At 41.0% G+C, this 21911-nt stretch overlaps 1 protein-coding gene across 2 annotated transcripts; it reads left to right on the top strand.

Annotated features, from left to right (window-relative positions):
- Positions 1-392: 392 nt before the first annotated feature.
- LOC121176830 (synaptopodin-2) lies at positions 393-20681 on the top strand. Of its 2 annotated transcripts, XM_041030921.1 has the most exons (5): positions 393-531; positions 7595-7746; positions 8984-9774; positions 11634-14641; positions 18458-20681. In XM_041030921.1, exons 1-5 carry the CDS (start codon positions 424-426, stop codon positions 19049-19051), a joined length of 4653 nt encoding a protein of 1550 aa, XP_040886855.1. In that variant the 5' UTR covers positions 393-423; the 3' UTR covers positions 19052-20681. The 2 variants fall into 2 exon arrangements, with proteins under 2 accessions (XP_040886855.1, XP_040886854.1); XM_041030920.1 differs by lacking the exon at positions 18458-20681 and having other exon boundaries at positions 396-531; positions 11634-16765.
- The last annotated feature ends 1230 nt before the right edge of the window (positions 20682-21911 follow it).

Here is a 21911-nt window from a genome sequence, read left to right as displayed (position 1 = left end):
TTAAAAGGGGGGGTGCCATGCTTTTGAGTTCTCTCAGGGGAGGCTCACTATCCCACACTTTGAAAACCCCTGAATTAGACAATTGCTCTCATGACTTGTGATATTTTCTTTATGTCTAGTAACCAGGCTTTTGTGGCTTTTAGTGGTATGCTTTATTTATTAGGATGCTATAGCCTCGGGGAAGTTTGGAGAAGTGCAGCTCACTGGTCCAAGAGCTGTCCAGGACAAGCCACCAGTTGCATGCAACGCCTGCAGGCGGGTCTGTGCGCCGTGACGTTTCTACAGCGGGCTGGACTCAGGGAGAACTCAGATGATGGGGATTATACAGCGGTGCGGTGGAGGTGGTTTTTGCAAAGTGCTGCCGGTCTGGCTGTCAGCTCGATGATCGCGCTGTGGAGGTTTGGCTGAAGAGCTGTGCGCAGCATGGGCACCGGGGATTACATCTGCGTAACGCTGCGTGGTGGTGCACCGTGGGGATTCACCCTCCGAGAAGGAGAGGGGGACACCTACAGACCTTTCCTAATTTCCCAGGTATTTATCTACCTCTCTGTATAGTCTATCTCTCTTTGTGTTAGGTGTTCAGTTTATTAAAACCAAGTTATTAAAATGAGATAAAGCAGGGTTTTCTCGGACTTTTGTTAATGATGAATCATCTAATAATCTTGTGCTCTCCTTGCAAAGGTGATTGCCTAATGAATGTTTTGTTAATGTTATTGTTGGATATTGGGAATCTCATATATTCCCCTGTTTGGATTATAAGAGCCATGTCTGTATGGTATCAGTTATGATTTTAGCAGTTTTGTTGAGTCACTCACTGAAGAAACACAAGTTTTTTCTTAAGTTGAACAGTCCCTGGTGGGAGAAAATTTATTCAGAGCAGTCACTGCATTTTTTTGTGCGTTGGCTGTGTTTTGGTGCGAGATTCCTTAGGACCCTTATATGGTCAAGGCCAAGAGAGAGTGTGAAGCTGAAGGCAGCGTGATCTGTTATCACTCACAAATATTATAGCAAGAAAGCAAAGTATTTTTCAGACAAGTAACCGACCTGAGGAGTGAAAAGTATGTGCGTTATGTATGTAAACAAATGTAAAATGTCTTGGAGGTTCTGCAAAAACTAAGAAAATAACCAGATATCACTTTAAAAGAACAGGCAGATAAGTTACAGGAGGGAGAGGTGAGGCAAATTTAGGCTCTTAACACTTCAGCTACATGGCATTTGTTTAATCTGATAGTGTGGTAATAAAACTTATAGGTAACAGCAGAGGATTTCATCTGCCCTCTGGTGATGAAGCCACCTTTGTTATGATGCATTTACATGCATGATATCAGAGGAACATGTTCTGTACATTGATCATATTGTTGAGGCTATTAGTCTGTTATTTTTTACACATAATAACCATGTTAACTCTTATTACTTTTGACCATCTTGCCATAAAAGCATTAACATATAACAGTTATTTATAGCTGTGTAACGTCTTTTTGGTTGTAACAAGTTGTCTTTTGATGACATTATCAGCCATCATGACCAGATCCACCTTTTGACACACAAACTGTTAGAAGAAAAGTGTGTGACAAAAGTGTATGTACAGTATTAATTAATTTCATATACTATACAACACATCATCCTCTGTACAACAGTAGTATTGCATTTTTATATGTCATAATATCACCAGTACTGCAAAAGCTATGGCTATGGTTAATTCTATTTAACAAAGAGTTTTTGTTATGCTCATATTTCAGTCTTGATTGTAGATTGTATTTCAGTCATGTCCAGTCATCTTTAAATGTGTAAAAGGCTCAAATAAAATGATCCTTCTTTTACTTTTCTCACAATGTGATGCAGACAGACTGTTAACCAGAGTTTCAGGGTGTTTCACTAATGTATATGTGCACTGTGAGAGGTAAAGCCAGGTGCTTTTATTTTGAAGAGCAGTGGAGTCTCTATATATGGTATATACACATGTTCACGAGTACTCAAGCTGCACAGATCCCTCATCAACTTGTCCTCCGTGTAGTCAAGATGTAAATGTTTTCCTTAAGCTGCATTCCTGTGACATCAAAGCTCCAGCAGAAGAAAGCACTCTGAAAGCATCAATAGATCATTTTAATGACAGACGCTTAACGTGTTGCAAACAACTGAAACTGCAATTCTGAAGTTTGTTTGGGACTTTTATTATGATTTTTGGATGATTGTAGATATTATTTCCACACGCCCCAGTACGAAAGGTTGAAGTAGCCACTTCAAATAGGCTCATAAACATCTAGAATTTAATGAGTGGCTTATATCAGAATAAAAGCACAAAATGTAAAAAAAATCTTATTCTTATATTCTGGGTCTCTCTTGAAGTTGTTTCCATAAGTTATGTTATAAATCATAAACCAAAGGACATGTAGGCTACAGACAATTTCAAGATCCAATCCAATATTTTTCTCAAATCTTACAAGCCTGAAACAATTTTGAACATGAGTAAACATAACCCGTACAAAAAGCTTTGCCAAAAAGTAGCAGCATCAGTGAGGTCTAGTAAAGAAAACAACTGTAAAAGTTCTTTGTCCTTTACCCCACAGGGGAGAATGCCTCCTCCTTCTAATGCCTGTTTAAGCTTTAATTTTCTCTGGAAACTTTACTGTCTAACTTTAGACATAAATGTGGTGTTTAGAGCGTTATAGCTTCAAAAGTGTTCTCATGTGTTACATAAGAGTCTTGTGAAGACACTGGATTTTAAGTGTTTGCCCGTTAAACTAGCTACATATGATGCATATGCCACAGTCTAGGACATCTGAGGGTTTTAGTCCACCTCATCTGGAAGGCATAACTCTAAACATACCTCCAAACTCCTCTTGTGGGAAGAACAGAGAGCTAAATCTGTTGGTTAAAAGTTGAAAAAGCAAACATACCAAGATGATGACAAATCCTCTTAAGCTAGAGGTTCTCCTGTGTCTGATAAAACATGTTTTTTTTAAGCTTCTGTTGAATGTAGTGAAAACTGTGTTTTGTTTCCTGAGAGAAAGTGATTGTTCAGTGTACTGACAGGCAGTACAGTGTAAGGGCACGGGGTATCCACTCTTAAAGGTTCTTTCCATATAAGGGAAGCTGTATTTTTCTTCTTAGTCGGAGTCATGGCCTGAGTACAAAGTTGATGAGGTCACTTTATTTTTAAAGCAACAGAAACGGCACAGTACAACTTTTCAACAAGTCCTGATCTACAAATACACCAACACATCTTTAAAAAAAAAACATGAAACAGTTTACAGCTGATCCATGGTAACAATGTTGTGCAGTTTTTGGATGTTTTAGCAAAAGTAAAAAGACTTTGTGATGTAATGAGCATTAATCCAAACAGATATTCAGACACAGAAATGACTGAAATCATCCCAACCTGAACAGGAGACACTTCGGCCTCCTAATTACTGAGGTATGTCATCTTGGTATGTGGAATGTCAGCATTCATCAGATCAGTTATGGAACACTGAATGGCAAAGCAAATGAAATCTTAATGTAAATCTGCAAAGTTTCTAACTTTAATGACTAGCTGGAGCCTGCATTTTGAAATTAATTACAGCTAAAATGAGTTAATCCAAGTGATATCTAAATTCCGTTAAATTATATTCATAGCTTGAATTAGAAGTCCTCTTTGCCTGGATTATCTTGCCCTTTGCAGAGCAAAGAGGGCTCTTGTTGCTGATGTTTCAGCCCTAATAGTGCACCATAGGAACCTCATTAAGCTGCCAAGCAATCAGCAAAATGTCATTGCCTCATTCATTCAGTGCTGTTTTCCCGAAGTAAACAAAGTGCTCCACAGTTCCTTCCATTACTGGAGTTCTGGCATTGTGTTTTTCAGCAAAACATCTCCATCCTGGTCCTGGAAGGGAGCAGCGATCTCAGATGATGATTACTGTGCTAGTTTTTCCTCTTTTACATTTCACATCGTCTAAAGAAATTAAGGCCAATGCTCCAACAGCTTGATATAGTAGTGAGTTGCAATGTTCCTGGCTGTGAATGCTCTTTGCCATTCCCATGCAAAAGTGAGGCCAGGTTAGAATTTAGGGAGACTTGCCAGATTATGAAACAAATGAACCGTTTCCAATAATAGTGGTGCAGTGTTTTTAATTTTGTTAAAATAATAAATATTTAACTTGTAGTTCAGCGAGGTACGTCCTCTTTTTTACACTTTTAAACATGTATATCACATGTCCCCAGATGTAAACTTTTCATGGGATAAGTATAGATAAGCTTTGTGACAGTGTATATTTTAAAAGGTTTATTTAAAAGACACGCTGTGGAGGAGTTTTCACAAACATTTGAAGGAACATTTTACCCTTCAATTTATCTTAAAAATTCAACATTGCCAAATTTAGAGATGTATGGTTTTCTTTGGACAGCAACTGTTTTGTAGTTTATTTCGCTGTCAGTCATTTTTTATCAAAATAACTAAATAAAATATTATCAGAACTATTAACATATTGTCTGTGTAGGCTACATTCCAAAATACATCTACGTTAGAAAACCAAAATTAAGAAACATTTGGGTAAAGCTGTTTTAACTCAAATTAAATTAAAGAATTAGTGGAACTGGTGCGCTTGAATAGACAATCTATTCTGCAATGCAATACGTTTTCAATAGGTTTGATTTCTGGCCCCACCAGTAGAAAATATTCTAAAAAAAAAATTGATGAGTTAATGAAGGCAGTAAATGTAACGAACCTCCCCACATGGAGTAAGTGCTACCTGTAAAGCAGCTGGAAAATATTTGCCTCAAATGTAAAAACATAATTGCTTAAAGCTGTGAAGGGCAGGAACCGCCGGGAGCTACATGGTCACATTATGCAGTCTTGTATTTCCTGTGATTTTCCGTTGTGTTTAAGCCTATTAAATAGATAATTTGAAAATGGGTAACCCGGGACAAAACAAGCATATAACGTCTAATTTTGGCCTCGCATGATTTAAATTCTGATGATCAGGGCAATGGTGTTTTTGGAAGAGCTTCATCTATGCTCTTTATCGTCTGACACCTACAGCAGCATTCATTTATTATTCTTTCCAGCCTAGTTACTGCAAACTGGGTTTCTCTTTACAACCAGTTTATGACCAACAGGACTGAGACACTAGGTGGTATTCATCTCCTTTGAACATTGCATGATTGTCTGTGTATCTTTGTGTTGCGAGGAGAGAGGACGACAAATGTTTCCCCTCCTTTTTTGGAGCACGAGCGGATGCTGTGGCGTTCCAGACAAACCATCATCCCTGCAGTGAGGTGTGAGTCCCCATAGACTGGCTCACAGGCTGCCTTATAGGGCCTGTTTGCACACTGTTAACTCTTAAAAACTCAGGGATGGAGTTCGAGGGGGTTTTACCTGAACATTACCAGCTCTATAAAGTAACTCATAAAATATTTTTGTATACATCGTCTCATTTTATTGCCCTGGTGGTTTCTTGTGGTAGACTGTATTAGTGTTGGGCTGTTTGCTTTAGCTGGATGCAAAGAGGAACAGTCTCATTTTGTATCTGCTCCTGGAATAATAAGTGAAAGTAGTGGCAAACATCAAAAGTCATTGGAATACAAAATCATTTTATATTTCTGGACATAAACTGTAGTGTTTTCCCATTCATTGTGCTTGTGCCCATGCAGGGATTCTCCTCCTCTCCCTGCTTCAGCAGTAAAAGATGAATGTACATCGCCATCTAGTGACAAGATTGTGTTACTGCAGGTTTCTAGAGTTTGATGCATGTCCACGGCCTTTGCAAGAGGATAGCAACTAGTATTTGTGTCAAATTCCAAAATGTAAGGTATATTTATTATAAAATCTACATTTTGTTGTAAAATAAAAGTGTTATTTATCCCGATTTCATTAACTGGAACACTAATCTTTAAAAAACAGCTATTAGATTTGGGCTTTTCCATCAATAAACTAGTCTAGAGCAAAAATATCAATCCTTCTGTGTGTTGTTAAAAAATAAAGATGGATAACCGTGGTTGTTTTCAGTTTTAAGATGCCTGAGCTGTGAGCTGTTCCACCATTTATGTGACTGCTGCCTGCCAGGAGGTTTTTCTGGGTAACTTTAATATAAGAAACCAGGGAGACTGTTTTGGTTTTGTGATGTTTGTGATTCAGCTTAAAGAGAGTGCTGCCACGGTAGAGAGGAGGCATTAGCATGATTGATGATCGCAGCATGATCACTTACTCATGTTCTGTGTCATCAAAGGTTAACCTGTATTGACTCTGATGTATCACAAAATTACTGCTAATGTGCATATCAGTCCTTTAGGGGAATTAACCAGGACCTAGATTAAGATGCATGACTTCATTATGGTGAGCGAATTGAGTGGTAAAGTTGTGGATTATCTCTTCCAATATTATTATGGCATTTTGTCTTTATTTGACAGCTGACAGACAAGAAACATCAAGAATTAACCTGGAGATGTCACAGAGCACATGTTAAGATACCCACATGTGTTGGTACATTTCAAAGTGGTTACCAAACTCAAGAAATCAGCAAAGCATTGCCGACCTTATAAACCCACCTAAAGCTGTTTATTTGTAGTATTTCCAAAATATCTCAGCACATTTCCTGAGAGCATACCCTCTAATTGCATGGAACTGAAGTAATCATTTATCCCCTCGCCTGTATAAGTGGCCCTTTGTGCAAAATTTATGGGATATTTCTCCTTATTAAATCCTCTTATTAATGAACCATTTTATAGGCCTCAGGAACCAATTACAAGAGAACAAAACCATCAGTCATTGGTTTAACTCTGTAAAGAGGTGCCCTTTAAATGGATCTGAACAGAACTGGTCTTCAGCTTTAATATGCAGCTGCATGGTTAAGGTAGAATTGCCACTTATATTACTGTACATCTTACAGATATCTTCCATGTCAGTGACACTCATTGTACATTTTAGTGTGAACTGTGCTGCAAAGGGACAGGGAAAACAAATTGTTGCTTTGACTCTGCTGTGACTTGTTGATCATGTGATTTTAGAGATAATTTCCAAATGTTTTGAATTAATTTGGATGAAAGGCCACTACCTCATCTCCCACATTGTCATGTAATATCTCTAAAATAATAATCCAGTCTAAAAACATGTTTTCACATGATTCAATGCGGATGTTTTGTACATCACGTAGGCCGTGACCGAGAACTATTGGCCTCTACACACATTATCATCTGTGTCTGGCTTGAACGTAATACACGTAAGACATTGCCCATTTAGCATTCCTAGGAAGCCTTGTTTTATCTTCCAACACTGCACTGAGTGAGCACTTAGTGCTAAACCGCTGTTTATGTTTTCCCACATTATTCTAATGAGAATGCATAACATCTTGTCTCCATTGTATAACCCTAAAATACAGCGAAAACACAATTGCCCCAGATCAAAATTAATTTGTGTTGCTGACTTTAGGGAGAGGTTTCTGTGTAATGACCTCAGTACTAATTGACAACATTTCAAAGAAAATGTATTTTGATTTCCTGTAAATTGCAGCATAAGCAGCTGGGCTGTGTATAAAGGCTAGAGGTTAATTCTCTCACTGTGCAACCGCTGAAGATTTTTATCTTTATCCTTATTTAAAGGAGGGATTTGTGTCTTCCACAGGTAGAAGAAGGTGGCCGTGCCTTCCTGGCCGGAGTGCGGGAAGGGGATGAGGTGGTGTCAGTCAACGGAGAGCCATGTGCTGACCTCACCCTTCTACGAGCCTTTGCTCTCATCGACACATCGATCGACTGCCTGCAGCTGCTTCTCAAACGGTAGTACCACATACCGCCCATTAAATTAATGACAGCAAAGCGGTACCCAGAGAAAGTCGATGAATTGTAGAAAACACAACAACGTCTGTACGTGCATTAACAGTACAATATCTGTGTCTCATGACCACTGAGCCATGCAGTAGGCCCTTGGTGTTCAAACCAGCGATGCAAAATCATTATAGCACCACTGTATTAGCATTTAGATAGCATGTTGTTTTGTTTTATGACCTGCACCCTTTTGCATAGTTCACTGAACCACTGACTGTCTCTGCACACATGTGTTTAGACGTCTGTGTGTGTGTATTGGTGACTTAATGTGTGTCAGCCATGCTGACCTTCTAACTGTCTTGGCCAAGGTGTTACAGATTTGTGTGTCTGATTGACATGCAGCTGCTCAGCCATTACTCAGTGGGTGCTGCCACTGTGTTTATCAGGGTGACACGTCCTCAGATGTTGCTGCATGTGCCTTAATCTGCCCACATTATAACTGCAGAGGGATATACAGTTGTTTTGATGGCATGGGATTAAAGTCGAACCAAGTTCTTGAATCTAGTTCTGTTCTGATTTAAAGTAGTATTCTTTGTGGCTATAACAGGACCGGATTAGAATTGTATTGGACCTTGTCTCTTTAGAAATGGAGAGCAGATGACCTCAGCTTGTAGTAGTCAAAATATATTACGATATGTCACTCGTTCCCATCTGGGGAAAAAAGCCCATTAGTCTCTGAGGTCTAATTGATTTAAATTCAATCATAGCAATCACAGATAATGACGTTCTGGCATTCATGATATTCTTTACTGACCTTGGAAACAGAAATTAGGTAGAGCAATGTTCAAACATCATTACTATCCACTTCAGAGACCTGACCCTTTCATTAAACTTGCTGCTTGAAAATTAAATCTACTTCATTACTTTGACAGCTTCAGCAGTGGAAGACAGGCTTTACTTTCTCACCAACCTAATGGCTCCAGTCCTCGGTGATGATGTATTGCTTATTTAAATTGTGTTGTTAATTTAATGATCAAGACAAAGATTTGTGTGCACATCTGCACTGAAGGAAAAATAGAAAGCAATATGGTTCTAAATGCACAGGCTCAAACAATTTGACCAATATTAAGGAACAAATAAAATAAGAAATGGAATTATCTCCTGTTAATTTTAATGATCAATTTTAGTTACAGAACTAAGAAAACTTTCCCCAATCACTCATTGCTTTTCTCCCTTTCTTCTCTGGTAGATACTGCTCCGTTCCCCCTGAAGACTATGAATCAGAAGAGACACACTGTGGTGAGAGGGTCTCTTCAAGTGATGTTTTAGAGAGCACCACCCTCCACATCTTCTCCCCAAAGCACAGGTCCCAAGCCCTGAGGGAACTCTACATATCTGAGTCCCAGGATGAGGCCTTCTATGGGGAGTTGGACAGTGACACAGAGTTTCCCAAGAGACCCCAGCTGCTTTGCACCCAGCTACATGCTCCTTCATCTGATGATCAGAGAGGCCGGGAGCCTGTTTTTAAGGAAAAAGAAGTGCAACGATGCTTCTCCCCTGGGGAGATGGTCGAGCTCCAGCTGTCCCTGTCTGAGCAAACGCTGGACGACGGGGGCTGCACCTCTCTTGGGAGTGCTCGTGGAATTGAGGGGGATCTCACAAACCGAGAGGTTGTTGAGACTATCCACACCACCACCGTATCACACTGTGTACCAAGCTCTTTCAGAGAGCCTCTCAGCCAGCATGGAGTAGTGCTCAGCTCCCCTTCGATGCTGGGACAGGTCGAGGTCATTCTGCAGCAGCCTTCAGCATCAGCAGAAGCAGGGAGGGGCGTCCTGAGTGTGGGTGGCCCCAGGGTCAGTGGAAGTGTTGGATCCCAAAGTGAAGGAGAAGAAGGAGGAGGGCACTCCGAGGGAGTTCCTGGCTCTTTTACTGTGTCATTTGGAATTCCCTCAGAAGAGGCGACACCAGCAGAAGAGCAGGACTCTGATTCTGAGGGGGATCAAGACAAACCTAACAGGCATCGGGCAAGGCACGCCAGTAAGTACCTCTGGAACATTTCTGTTTGTATCATGTACCATATCTTGGTGTGCATTTTTTTTCATGTGTGTTGGTAATAAGGATCCATTCTTCAAGGGAGAATCTGCAAGCTAATAGGTTGCTAAGTTGCATTTGTCAACAGCATGTGTGCATTCCAAAGTCTGACCGTCCAGTGTGTGTGTACTCCTCAAAATAGGATGTCGCTGTCACTGCAGTTTGAAGACTGTGCTCATTCCTTTGAATGGAAGCAGATACATCCGGGTCTAACCTGAATTACAACAGAATCAAAGCAGTAGTAGATCGTAGATAGGATGGTGACAGTCAACAAGCCTGCAAATACAAAGATTCAAAAGGGAAGGAGATATAAGGACGTTGAATTGATCATATGTGAGAAGATGTGTCACTTCTTAACATCTTAAACTATCAAATTGAAGAGCCTTGATGATGAATATGGATATGGAGGCATTCCTCTGAGCTGTGTAGAAGACATAAATATAACACCAGCACGCTGATGATGCCTGCAGAAGTGGCCCTTTGACAGACACCAGCATGTGCTCCCCTAGCCCGTTACCTGATCCTTTCAAACTGAGTGCTTTAACTGAGCTAAAAAAGTGAGTCTGTCGCTCACTCCCGCTGTCTCCTCCACCTTCAGGTTAGTCTTGCAGGAATATAAAAAAGGCTACTTGTTATTTTATTGCAGAGTTACATTGCTGGATGGTTTGAGAGAGTGTTTATTGTGTGATGTGTTATCAAATTGACCTAAGTATCAGCAAACGTGATAGATTTAAGAAGAACAGAAGGTTTTAAGTGGACAGTTTGTGAACCTACAGATAAGGACTGGTAAAGATATTCTGGTCCCAGTGACTTTACTGCATGCAGGCTATCTTTAATCTTTATCAGTTCCTATCATATTCCTGGCTACTTTATGGGGATTAACAACTGATTTAATGTAGTGCATTGTCTGTGTACAAATGAGGAAATTAGAGATGGGTCAGAGAATTTTATAACTGCTTTATGGGTTGATGATTTATGTTTAATTGAATGAGCAAATCTGGAGTAATGCAATCTCAAATGAGGAAAAGTACATAGCTATGGATATAATATGTGTAGACAAAGAATATATGGAATGTATTATTTCTCCTGTAATCAATAACGTTTTTATTGGTTGTGTGTTCGGATCAGTTCAACTACAGAACAGATATCATTAATCATTTATTAGTCTACTGTCACTTCTTCTTCTGCTTTTACTGTACACATTGGATGTATTTTTAAAACTAATTTTTCACAGAAGATTTATATCAGCACTGAAATTAATTGCTTTGTTTCTTGCTTAACTTTCTTTTGAAACTTCGCTTTTTCACCTGTAGGACCTGCAAGTCCTATTGTTACTCTTCAAATGAGTGCTGAAATGGGAAATGGGATTTATATGATTAAAATATAAGTTTATTTTGTAACTGATTTTCAGGATGAGTTATATTATAAAAGTAGCTTTTCACTTTTATAATGTAAAGTAATAATTTAATTTGATTTAGTCAACGTTACGTGATTGGTGTAGATACAATGTGCAAGGACTGCCTTGAAATTTTCTCTTAAGTCAGTGATCACAGAACTGAAAAGTACAAAACAATATTGTTACTAATAGAAATGCAGAAAAGCAAACAGTTTCAAACTGTTCTTTCCCAAAACATACTCCAGACATATTAAATGTTTAATAGTGTTTTTTGGTCTTAGCTCCCCTATAAATTATTAATACCTATAATTTCAGATGAAATCCTTCCAAGTAAAGCATTTGTTTTGATTCCTGTGTCTAGCACCGTTTTTTCTAAACACTGAATTCTCTCTTTTCCATCTCTCTACAGGGCTCAGGCGCAGCGAGAGTCTGTCTGAGAAGCAGGTGAAGGAGGCCAAGTCCAAATGTAAACGTATTGCTCTCCTTCTTACGGCTGCTCCGCCCAACCCCAACAACAAGGGGGTGTTGATGTTCAAGAAACATCGGCAGAGGGCCAAGAAATACACACTTGTGAGCTACGGAACAGGAGAAGACGAACCAGAGTGCAGTGACGAAGAGGACGAGGACAACGAAGACGACAAACAAGAAACTCACACTGTTAAATTTACACTTGTGGCTCCTAACGATTCTGAAATAGATAAGCATTTTCTCACTAATGCCCATAGTAGCAAAGGTGTGCTAACTATCAACTGGGACAAGGGTCTCCTTGAGATCGAAAGGAACCTGAACAACCAAGCAGAGATGGAATGTTTGCCTGAAACCAAGGGCAAGGGTGCCCTAATGTTTGCTCAACGGCGTCAGAGGATGGATGAGATTTCTGCTGAACATGAGGAGCTTCGGCGCCAGGGGGTTCCCGTGGAAGGAGTGCAGGAGGTGGAAAAGAAGATAATGGAGCAGTCCTACATGCAGTCAACAACAGAGGGCCATGCTTACATGGATGTAAATATACATCAGCAAAGCCAACACCAACATCAGTACCAGCAATACCAAGAGCAACAGTACTATGAGCAACAACAGAACTACCAACAGCAACAACAGAGCTACCAACAGCAACAACAGAGCTACCAACAGCAACAACAGAACTACCAACAGCAGCAACAATACCAGCAACAGTATCAGCAACAACAGTATGAACAGCAACATTATCAACAACAGCAAATGTATCAGCAGCAGCAAGAATATCATCAAGAGGAACAGCAAATGCAGCACTATTCTACAAACATCAATGGTACAGTACAACATCAAACCAATGAAATGCAGAGTTCTTTCAGCAATCGCACTGCAAAACCTTTCTCAGTAGAAAATATGGCGGCTACCCCTTATTCTCCTGCAATGAGTGGGACCAATCAAGATTCTGTGGGCCAAGGAGAGCAGATAGCTTCCCGTGATGAACGCATTTCTACCCCTGCAATTAGAACTGGCCTCTTGATGGATGGAAGGAGACGAAATACTGGCAAGCCTATGTTCACCTTTAAGGAAGCACCAAAAGTATCACCTAACCCAGCATTACTGAACCTCCTCAACAAGAGTGATAAGAAGTTGGGTTTTGAGTCAGGACCCGAGGAAGACTACCTTAGCCTTGGGGCTGAGGCTTGTAATTTCCTCCAGTCTCAACGAGTTAAACATAAAATTCCTCCACCAGTGGCTCCAAAGCCTGTGATCAACCCCAACTCTCCTCCTTGGTCCCCACAGACAGAAGTGACCAACCAGGACATGGCTCAGCATGCTGAAAATAGTGTATCCACACCTGCTGCAGCCCCCACCACAGATACTACCCCTGCTCCAGAACTAGAGCCAAACCCTGCACCTGCTCCTGAGCCCTCTCCCCCTCCTGCCCCCCAGGAGGCTTCTGCCAGCACTACCACAGAGGAGCAGCACACATGGACTCTCCCAGAGCCTGAATCTCAACAACAGCCTCTGCAAGTGACAGCTCAGGAGGAAAGTGGTCATATGAATTCTACCCTGCAGCCTGAGCCTGCTCCTGTGACTACCTGGGCTTCAGCACAATCACAACAGCCATCTACCAATTCCTGGCATCCAGCTCAAGTACAACCCCAAGAACCACCTCCAAGTCAGTCCCCACCACAACCACCTTGGGTGACACGTCAAAATACTCAGGCCCAGGCACAACCTCAACCCCCCACAAATACTTGGACCCCTCAAATTCAGCCATCTTGGAGTCAGCCTCAAGAGCAAGCACAAACACATGCTCAGCCATCCTGGGCCCTGCCTCCAGAGCAACCATCGGCTCAGCCACAGGTTCAGCCACCCTGGACACACTCTCAAGAGCAGCCACACCTGCAACAAATGCAACCAACTTGGGGTCAACCTCAAGAACCAATGCAGCAGCAGGCCCAGGCCCCATGGGCACAGCCATCACAAACAGACTCTCAGCCTCAACCACCATGGGTGCAGCAACCCCAGCAACAATCCCAAGCACAACCTCCCTGGGTTCGACAGGTTCCACCAGAATCCCAGCCACAGCCTCCATGGGTTCAGCAACCACAGCATCAGGCTCCGCAACAAGCATGGCCACAGGCCCAAGCACCAGGTCAACCTCAACCACCTTGGGTCTCAGCTCAGCCTCAACAGCAACAGCAGCCTTCAGTTAATGCATGGCCTCCATCACAAGCTCAAGCCCAAGTTCAGCCACCTTGGATGCAAGCAGCCCAATCACAACCTCAAGCACAGCCTCAAGCTAATTTGAATCCATGGGCACCAGTGCCTGCCCAGGCTCAGTCCCAACCATCGTGGGCACAGGAGCCTCCAGAACATGGTCAGCACACCATGAATTCTTGGGCCCAAGAGCAAAATCAGGCCCAACATCAAGCACCTTGGGCTCAACCAGTTTCACCCCAGTCCACACCACAGCCAAACTGGCAGGCGTCCACTTCAAAGACTCCACCACAGCCACCAATGAATGTAGCCTGGCCTCCTGCTCATACACAGCAACCTCAGGCACCTGTAAATGCCTGGGCATCACAGTCACAGCAAACATCTGTGAATGTTTCCACATCAATGGTCAACACTCGTCCTTCTCCAAAACCTTGGCATCCACCACAAAATGCCCCACAAAACCGCACCCCACCACCTCCACCACAGCGATTGCACTCTTTTAACATTGGTCAAAGAGCTTCATCACCCATCAACCCAATGGCCACCATCTTAAACCCAGTATCCCCAGGTTCAGCTTTTGAGATGCCAGTTGTCAGAGGGAAAGGAGCTGATATGTTTGCCAAGAGGCAGTCCCGTATGGAGAAGTTTGTTGTGGATTCTGAGACTGTGGAAGCAAACAAGGCAAGCCGATCAACATCGCCAGCTGCTTCCTTACCAAATGAGTGGAAATATACTCCCAATGTACGTGCTCCACCTCCAAGGGCATATAATCCCATTCAGTCCCCTTTTTATCCCCCAGCAGCAACAAAGCAGCCTCCTCCCAGTAGTCCTTCATCCAAACCCAAGAAAAAAGACAAAGAGAAAGCAGCGCCTGCCCCTAAACCTCTCAATGTTATAGATGTGATGAAGCATCAACCCTATCAACTTAATTCCTCACTCTTTACCTTTGGCCCAGCAGTGGAGGCTCCCAAGCCCCCTGCCCCTAAGCCCGACTGTTCACCTCCTAACCCACCTGTTGAAAACCAGCCAATTATATATGAGCAAATGGCTCCCATCCAGCCAGCTGGACAATTTAATGCTGCATACCCCCAGCAGGCCTATGGGATGTCCATGCAACCTATGATGCATGATGGCCATTACCAGCAACCCCCAGCTAATGTTTATGCTCCTCCCAATACTTATCAGCAACCTCCTTCTGGTCCATACCAGCAAGCATATAACCAGCAATATCAGCAACCTGCCCCTCCTGCTTATCATCCCCAAACTCCTCAGTCTCCAAACGCTCTCTACCAACAGGCACCACAGGTTCCTTACCAACCACCTAGCAGCCCTCCTTACTTGGCAGCTCCCTCAGTACCTTACCAGCCACAGCCTCCCAGTAGCTATGTAGCTCCTAGTTTCCCTGTGGCTGCAAGACCTGAATCTACATCAGGTGGCAACACTGCAGCTGCCCCTAAGCCTAAATTTACAGCTAACAAGAGCTCAGCTCAGGTGTGGAAGCCTACAGCAGTTGGTAAAGAATGATTCTGGTAGAATCGCGACATGCTTGGTGTTGGCTTGAATCAAAGAGCTGGTGCTCTTGCAGTCCACTGCCAAGTGGAATATGTTGAGCACCTAAAATTGCTTTTGTTAACAGTTATCTTCAGCTCCACCTGCTCTTGTTATTGTCATAGGACAGAGCCTGATGGTTTTCAAAGTTTTGAGAGCTAATGCAAATGGCAATCGTAAACAAGAACAAACAAAACAAGAACATAAGAGTGAGAACAGGATGTAAGTATCTTATCAGACACAAAGTAGCCAAAATGAATTTTTCTCATTTTTATATAAAATGATGCATATGGATATTTCACTATAAATTGATATAAACCCTATAAATTCTGTATGGAAAATCACTATAATGAATGTAATTTTATGTAAAAGAATTTGAAGTGGTGGCAGTATGAGAATGTAGGGAAGTTTGAGTCTCAGTGTGAACTGAAAGAAAATGAAATCAGAAGCGAATGGTTCTGGACAGTGTCAACAGGAAGTTGATTTTTGAAAAGGATAGAATGCTAAATGTGTCTGCTATTATTTGACAAACAAAGGAAAAAAAAGCAACTAAAATACAATATATAAATAAAGTGAAAATAAAAATAAAGTAGTGAGAGGGAAGGGTGGGGGCTGTGGGGTGTAATGACACCAAGCAGAAGGCTAAATTTGCAATATCAGTGATGTCAGTACCAAGTACAGAGATTATGTAACGGCTCCGTGGAGTTTCAGGTAAAGGCCAGAGAGAATACGACATACGTCTTACAAAAAGTAACTACCAACACTGGCTTGCTTAAGCTGCAAAAGTTTGATTAGTAAACATTTTTCTTCATTTCTTTCCCCTCCATGTCTTTTCCACAGCACCTACTTAAGTGGGTTAGTTTTATTTTAAGCTTTTTTACCAGCTGTTGCATCATGTTAGGTACTATATTTAAACTGCCTCATGAGAGGGAGTGCTGAGATCCAGAGATAGTAGGCTTAGATTTCAACCTAAGCCTTAAGTGAAAGCTACTATCTCTCAGACAAGTAGTATTTTTTTTTTCCTGATAACAGAAGAATGTAGTGTGATGTAGTATTGCCCTCTCTCCTAGCCTCACTCTTCCATGCATCTTCACCTGCTTTTGTTTTATATGAATAGTTGATAAACAATTTACAAAAGAAGAATTGTTGAAAGGATAACCAGCCCAATAATGTTCACAAATATATTTTTGGTACAGGGCTGCTTTTGTTCTTTGTGTTGTTTTCTTTTCTTTTTTTTTTCTTTTCCCTTTGTGTGTTTCTCTTCATAGTGCACTTTCTGTATTCACTGCAGTGCCATTAAAATGTCTTTTATCCTTGTTTGGCTTTCCTTTCTTTTCTCCTTTGAGCATGCTTTTTGGATTTCTTCTATTTCTGGTCTCTTTTCATGTTGCTGAATTTCACCACTTCTCCACCTGTGCTATAAATACTGACAAAGTCATTCTAAATTTGCTCAGACAAACACATGGATTGAATTCCAGCCACAAACCATTCAGTTTCAGCTAAAGTACCATTACATTAGACTAACACTTACACCCACTTTCTTTCAAAATGAATCCGTTTTCAACAGTAAAACAAAATAAAGTTTATACTCTATAAAAAGCTTAATATCAGCCTGAAACACTAATATTATCATTATGGGAATTACCTGCTTATTCAGCAATTAAGGTGAACGCTTGAGAAGCACATTCCTGCAGAATGACTATCCGATCATGCGTTTATGAAAGATATTATTAGACTTATGATTTCACTGAATACAGAAGACCTCACTGGATGATTCTGGAGGTCAAGTGAGTGGGCCCCTGCTGAAATGTGTATCCTCGTTGTGTCGTGTATTTTCAGAAAGGGCAATTATCTGTTAAGTGGAATTTTTCACATCAAATGGTGTGTTAAGTTGGCAGATTTCTGCAGCTATATCTGGAGGAGTCTGATTCCCAATCACATGGCTAGAGTTTACCCCCACTGCCTTATTGGTTGGTTACACATAACAGCCATGCATCTTTATCTCACACAATTACAATGAAATGTTTGTGTTATTTATAAATAAAGAAAAGCAATGAATGGTAAAGGAAATAGAGACAACCAAAATATGTTTCACTTGCAGTTAAATTCATCTATTAACTTGTTTGTTCTGTTTTAAGCTCAACAAGGCAGTGCAGTCACAAGATACACAAATCAGTGTAGAATTTACCCCCCACAGCCTCCCCGACTCATTCAACCACATTTCTCTGTTTTTTAATGTATTTATTTATTTTTATGATTGCTCTTTATGATTGATCTCTTCTTTCTTTCTGTTCCTTAATTTTTTGTCATCATTTGCCACCTGCTGATCTTACACATCTTTCGCCAGATGATGGCAGCACTGCCTTTTCTGTATGTCCACAATCATCAAACATAATGTAGTGACAGTGATGATGAACAGTACAGAGGTGCTTTTTCACCCCACATAACCCTTTGCTGTCTAAGCATCCCAGTGGAGATTTTACTACTAAGCATTTAGCAATTTCACCATCTCAGTGTTATACTTTCAGTGTTGCTGTCTAGCAAATCAGATCCAATGAAGACAAGCTGGATGTAGCTTACTTTGTTAAGCCCCTGTACTCTCATAAGCCAGTTGTTCTGAGAAATGGTCCACTCTGTTTGGACAAATGCTAAAGCTCTAGGTTGAGGAGGCTTACTGTGGAACAGATGATGAAGTCCACAATAGTTGTAATAATAATAAGTGTCATAGAGCTTTTAACATCTTTAACAGCTAGTTTATTTTGCTGGTTATTTCAGAGCTTAACATTTATTTACCTATTTATACAGAAGGAATAAAAAAGAACATTTTCAACCACGAAATTCAATATTATAATATTAATAATATAATATAGCACTTAAAAGAAATGTGTTAACAAAGAGCTGTTCCACTTTCCATCGTTTTCCGAGCTGATTTGATTTGGCTGGAGGGCCAGTCAGCCAAACAAAAATGAACTCTTACTAAAATAAACATGTCTGGATCTTTCTTTACAGGCACTTGGCAGAAGCTACTCCCTTTCCCCGCCAGCCAGAGTGCCATTCACAGGCCAGAAGTCAGCTTCAGCTTCTTCTTCCCCCAAGCCTCTGACTCGGGCTTCCACGACTCCCCCAGCAAGGCAGACATCCCGGCTGGAAAAGGGCCCCAAACCCCCTACACCCTGGGAGGCTGCCTCCCGGCATCCTCTGGGTCTGGTGGATGAAGCCTTTACTTACCAGAACCTTCACCAAACCCTGGCCTCAAACATCCGCTTGGCAGCACAGCGCAAAATACTGCCCGAGCCGCCAGCAGAGTGGAAAGCCAGGGTGTCTTACCAGTCCCAGCAGAAAACAGGCAGCCAGACTTGGAGCCAGAGCCAAAGTCGCAGTCAGAGTCGAGCTCCCCTGCCATCATTTGTGTCCCCAACAAAGAGTGCTGTCTCCACTCCCACTGCTCATGCTGGTTACAGGTCCCTGCCAAGGCAGTGGCAGCCTCAAAGGTCTGTAACAGAAGCAAACTTGGGGCCCTCAGTGTCTTCATCTACGAGGCCCTTGGGAAAGCAAACTTACAAGTCTGTTTTCACCAGCAACACTTGGAGTTGGAGACGATAGGATACAGCTGCCTCAACTGTTGTGACCATAGCTCATTCAAGTACAGTTAGAGGAGTTTCATCAACATCTAAACAAACCATATTGTGAGTGAGTAGTGAGTTAATATATAATGAGGTGGAAAGTTGGAAAGAGTTCTCCTGGTTTTGATGCTAATACATTTAAATGCTACTACATTTCTAATTTTTTTCTATTACATCTTCAGTACAAAAGGATTTAGAAGACATATTTGCATGCCATAATCAAATGTGAAAATAGATGATTACTATAACAATATATGGAGACTTCAAAAAGGATTTGAGCTACATTTAAGTTACAGCTGTCTAGCTTGGTGAATACACTGAAGTGGGTCTGTACTTCATCATATAAAGCAGTGAGTATGTTTTTAAGAGTGAATATACTGAGAGTAAATGTTAAGTGCTGAATAAGTGGAAGGTTTTGAGTTATTATATAGAAACAGAACTGTACACCTGGAGATAACGGTACCAGCTGACTATCCAGTTTACCTTTCAGAATATACAAGAAAGGTAATAACGGTGTCCTGAGAAAAGAGACATGAGAAGCTGCTAAGAGAGAAAAAGAAATAGTGACCCACCCATCTTACAGTAAGTTGCAAGCAAAGATTGTCTCTTGAATTGTTTTGAGCTTGTGGATTTACTGTTCATCCTGGTTTAATTTTCTGCTGTGGGTGTATGTATTTAGCATGCTGGTTCTTGCAGTGTATGTGCACTTTTTTTTTTTTTTTGCTGGTTTTGTTTGATTTTCAATCCGTGAAACTTGAGGATGGGTGCATTTGTGGTGTTTTCAGATCAGGAAATCATTTCACTGTCACTGAATGAAATCAGCGATGCATTAGAAGTGAGGCTTAAACCTTGAGCAAAGGTTAGAGCTATAACTCAGAATGTTGTGGGCGGACGTGTTGTTATGTAAGCTCTAATAAGTGAGATTAATTCACTTATTTACCAGTTGCATTTTAATTAGTGCATTAGCATGTGGCCACTAACTATTCAGAGAGAGGGAGAGAGGGCAGATGAGAAACCCCAAATGGGTCACCTTTTCTACCAATTCAGTTTGTTAGTGTTTGGTTTTTTTTGTTTTTTTTTTGTTGTTGTTGTTGCAGTTTGTAGAAGGGCAGTGGCATTTTAGTTGGGAGTGAACGTATAATCAAGGAATGTTGATGAATTCTAATTATGAATTTAAAAAAAAGATTTTGTTTGGGTTTATGATAGGTTTACAAGAGTGGGAGAATTGCTTACGGTATGTGATGGCTTTGTTGTTTGTGTTTAGTTTGGGCTTTTGCTGTAACTTTGCAATCATCTCTAAAGATTAAGAGTAGGTTGGTGTTTCCACAGAGTGTACATAATGTCCAAATGTGGTTCTCACCAAGCAGTCTCATAAACATAAATAAGATTTATCACACAGCATTGTGTTGTGTCTCAACTGACTCACTGAACATCCTGACATATAGTGTATCTGTGATAATTTCACTCTATTGCTTCCATTCAGCACTTATTATGGATATGATACAATACCAGTAATCAATATCTGTTCCAGCCTCATTCAGATATAGTTTCACATGAAGCATTTTTCAAAATAAATTCAGCTAAATAGCACTATTTCACAAATTGCACTGTGTGTTTGTGCTCTTTGCTCTTTATTCCAAGCATGAAATACTTTGCTCTGGGCCATTTGTTGCTTGCTGTACCATCCCATGAAGCTTTTTGTATGATGTGTTTTCTTTAATAGTCACTCGCTCTGTATCCAGCAGAGGGGGTCGGAAGGGGTTGGGGCGGGGGGGTTGTTCCCATGGTGACCACCAGTTACATAATAACAGTGGCTACCTACTGTAGCTGAACCATTAGAGAACAAGAGATAAGGACACAAGGGGAAACGATAAACTGAAATTATTTCCCTATAATTTAGATTTGGAAAACACTTTTTTTTCCGAATTCAAATGCTATTAAATGGGTGGAGCCTGAATTGTGAACAATACCTCACAAAACGCTGCATACGTTTCATGTTGTGTGTGGAGCCCCTGGCATGGTTTTCTGTATGCCATGCATTAGTGTGCCAGAACATGCTGTCTTTAACATCTAATCTCATGCTTTCCTGCCCGGCTGGGTGCAGACACTCCTCCTGCCTCCCTTTATTTGTCTCTTTTGCCAAGTATAGGAATATATGGGAGGTAAATTAAATTTATCAGGGTCAATTAAAACATAGTGACTGGATTATAAGGTGAGTGCACCCTATTAGGCCGTGGTCTCTGCTATATCGCATGATGGCCTTTAAAACAAATAGTATCTGATTGGTCTGCAGGCCCTGAGGGGGCCATGTTGCCATGCCGGATGTCACTGAATATATTTATTGTTGGCTGTGTAGTGCATGTCCGGAGCACTGATAAATACAAATGTTGCTGAAACAACTTTATTGTTGATGTTAAAGCTTTGTCAGTGTTTTCCAAGACTGTTTCCATCCCTTTAGTGCTTTCCAATTCATGTGTATTTGCAAAGTTGCAAGATTGCAACAGATTATTGCCCTTTGTACTGTGAGCAAATCAAAGTCATATCAACCTCTGTTCTGCTACAGGCTCAGGCAGGCACAGTGAATACAGAATAGGTGAACCATAGTGGGCTGAGCAGGATTCATATAGATCCGAGATTTATTCATCAGACGTACCCACACAACCCTGAAGTAACCCTTCATTGACCCAATCTCTCATGTTCCAAGTGGGTTCATTTGAATTGAACTATCAGTGCTATAAATGTGGACATAATTATGGGTGTTACAGTATTTTTTATACAGCTGAACATAACATACATGCTACCATCATCCTATACAACTTTTTTTTTAATTAGCTGAGTTA

This window comes from Toxotes jaculatrix, chromosome 23 (genome assembly GCF_017976425.1).
Source record: "Toxotes jaculatrix isolate fToxJac2 chromosome 23, fToxJac2.pri, whole genome shotgun sequence".
NCBI lineage: Eukaryota > Metazoa > Chordata > Actinopteri > Toxotidae > Toxotes > Toxotes jaculatrix.
The sequence above is the reverse complement of the archived record's forward strand: the minus strand, read 5'-3'. Positions and strand labels throughout refer to the sequence as shown.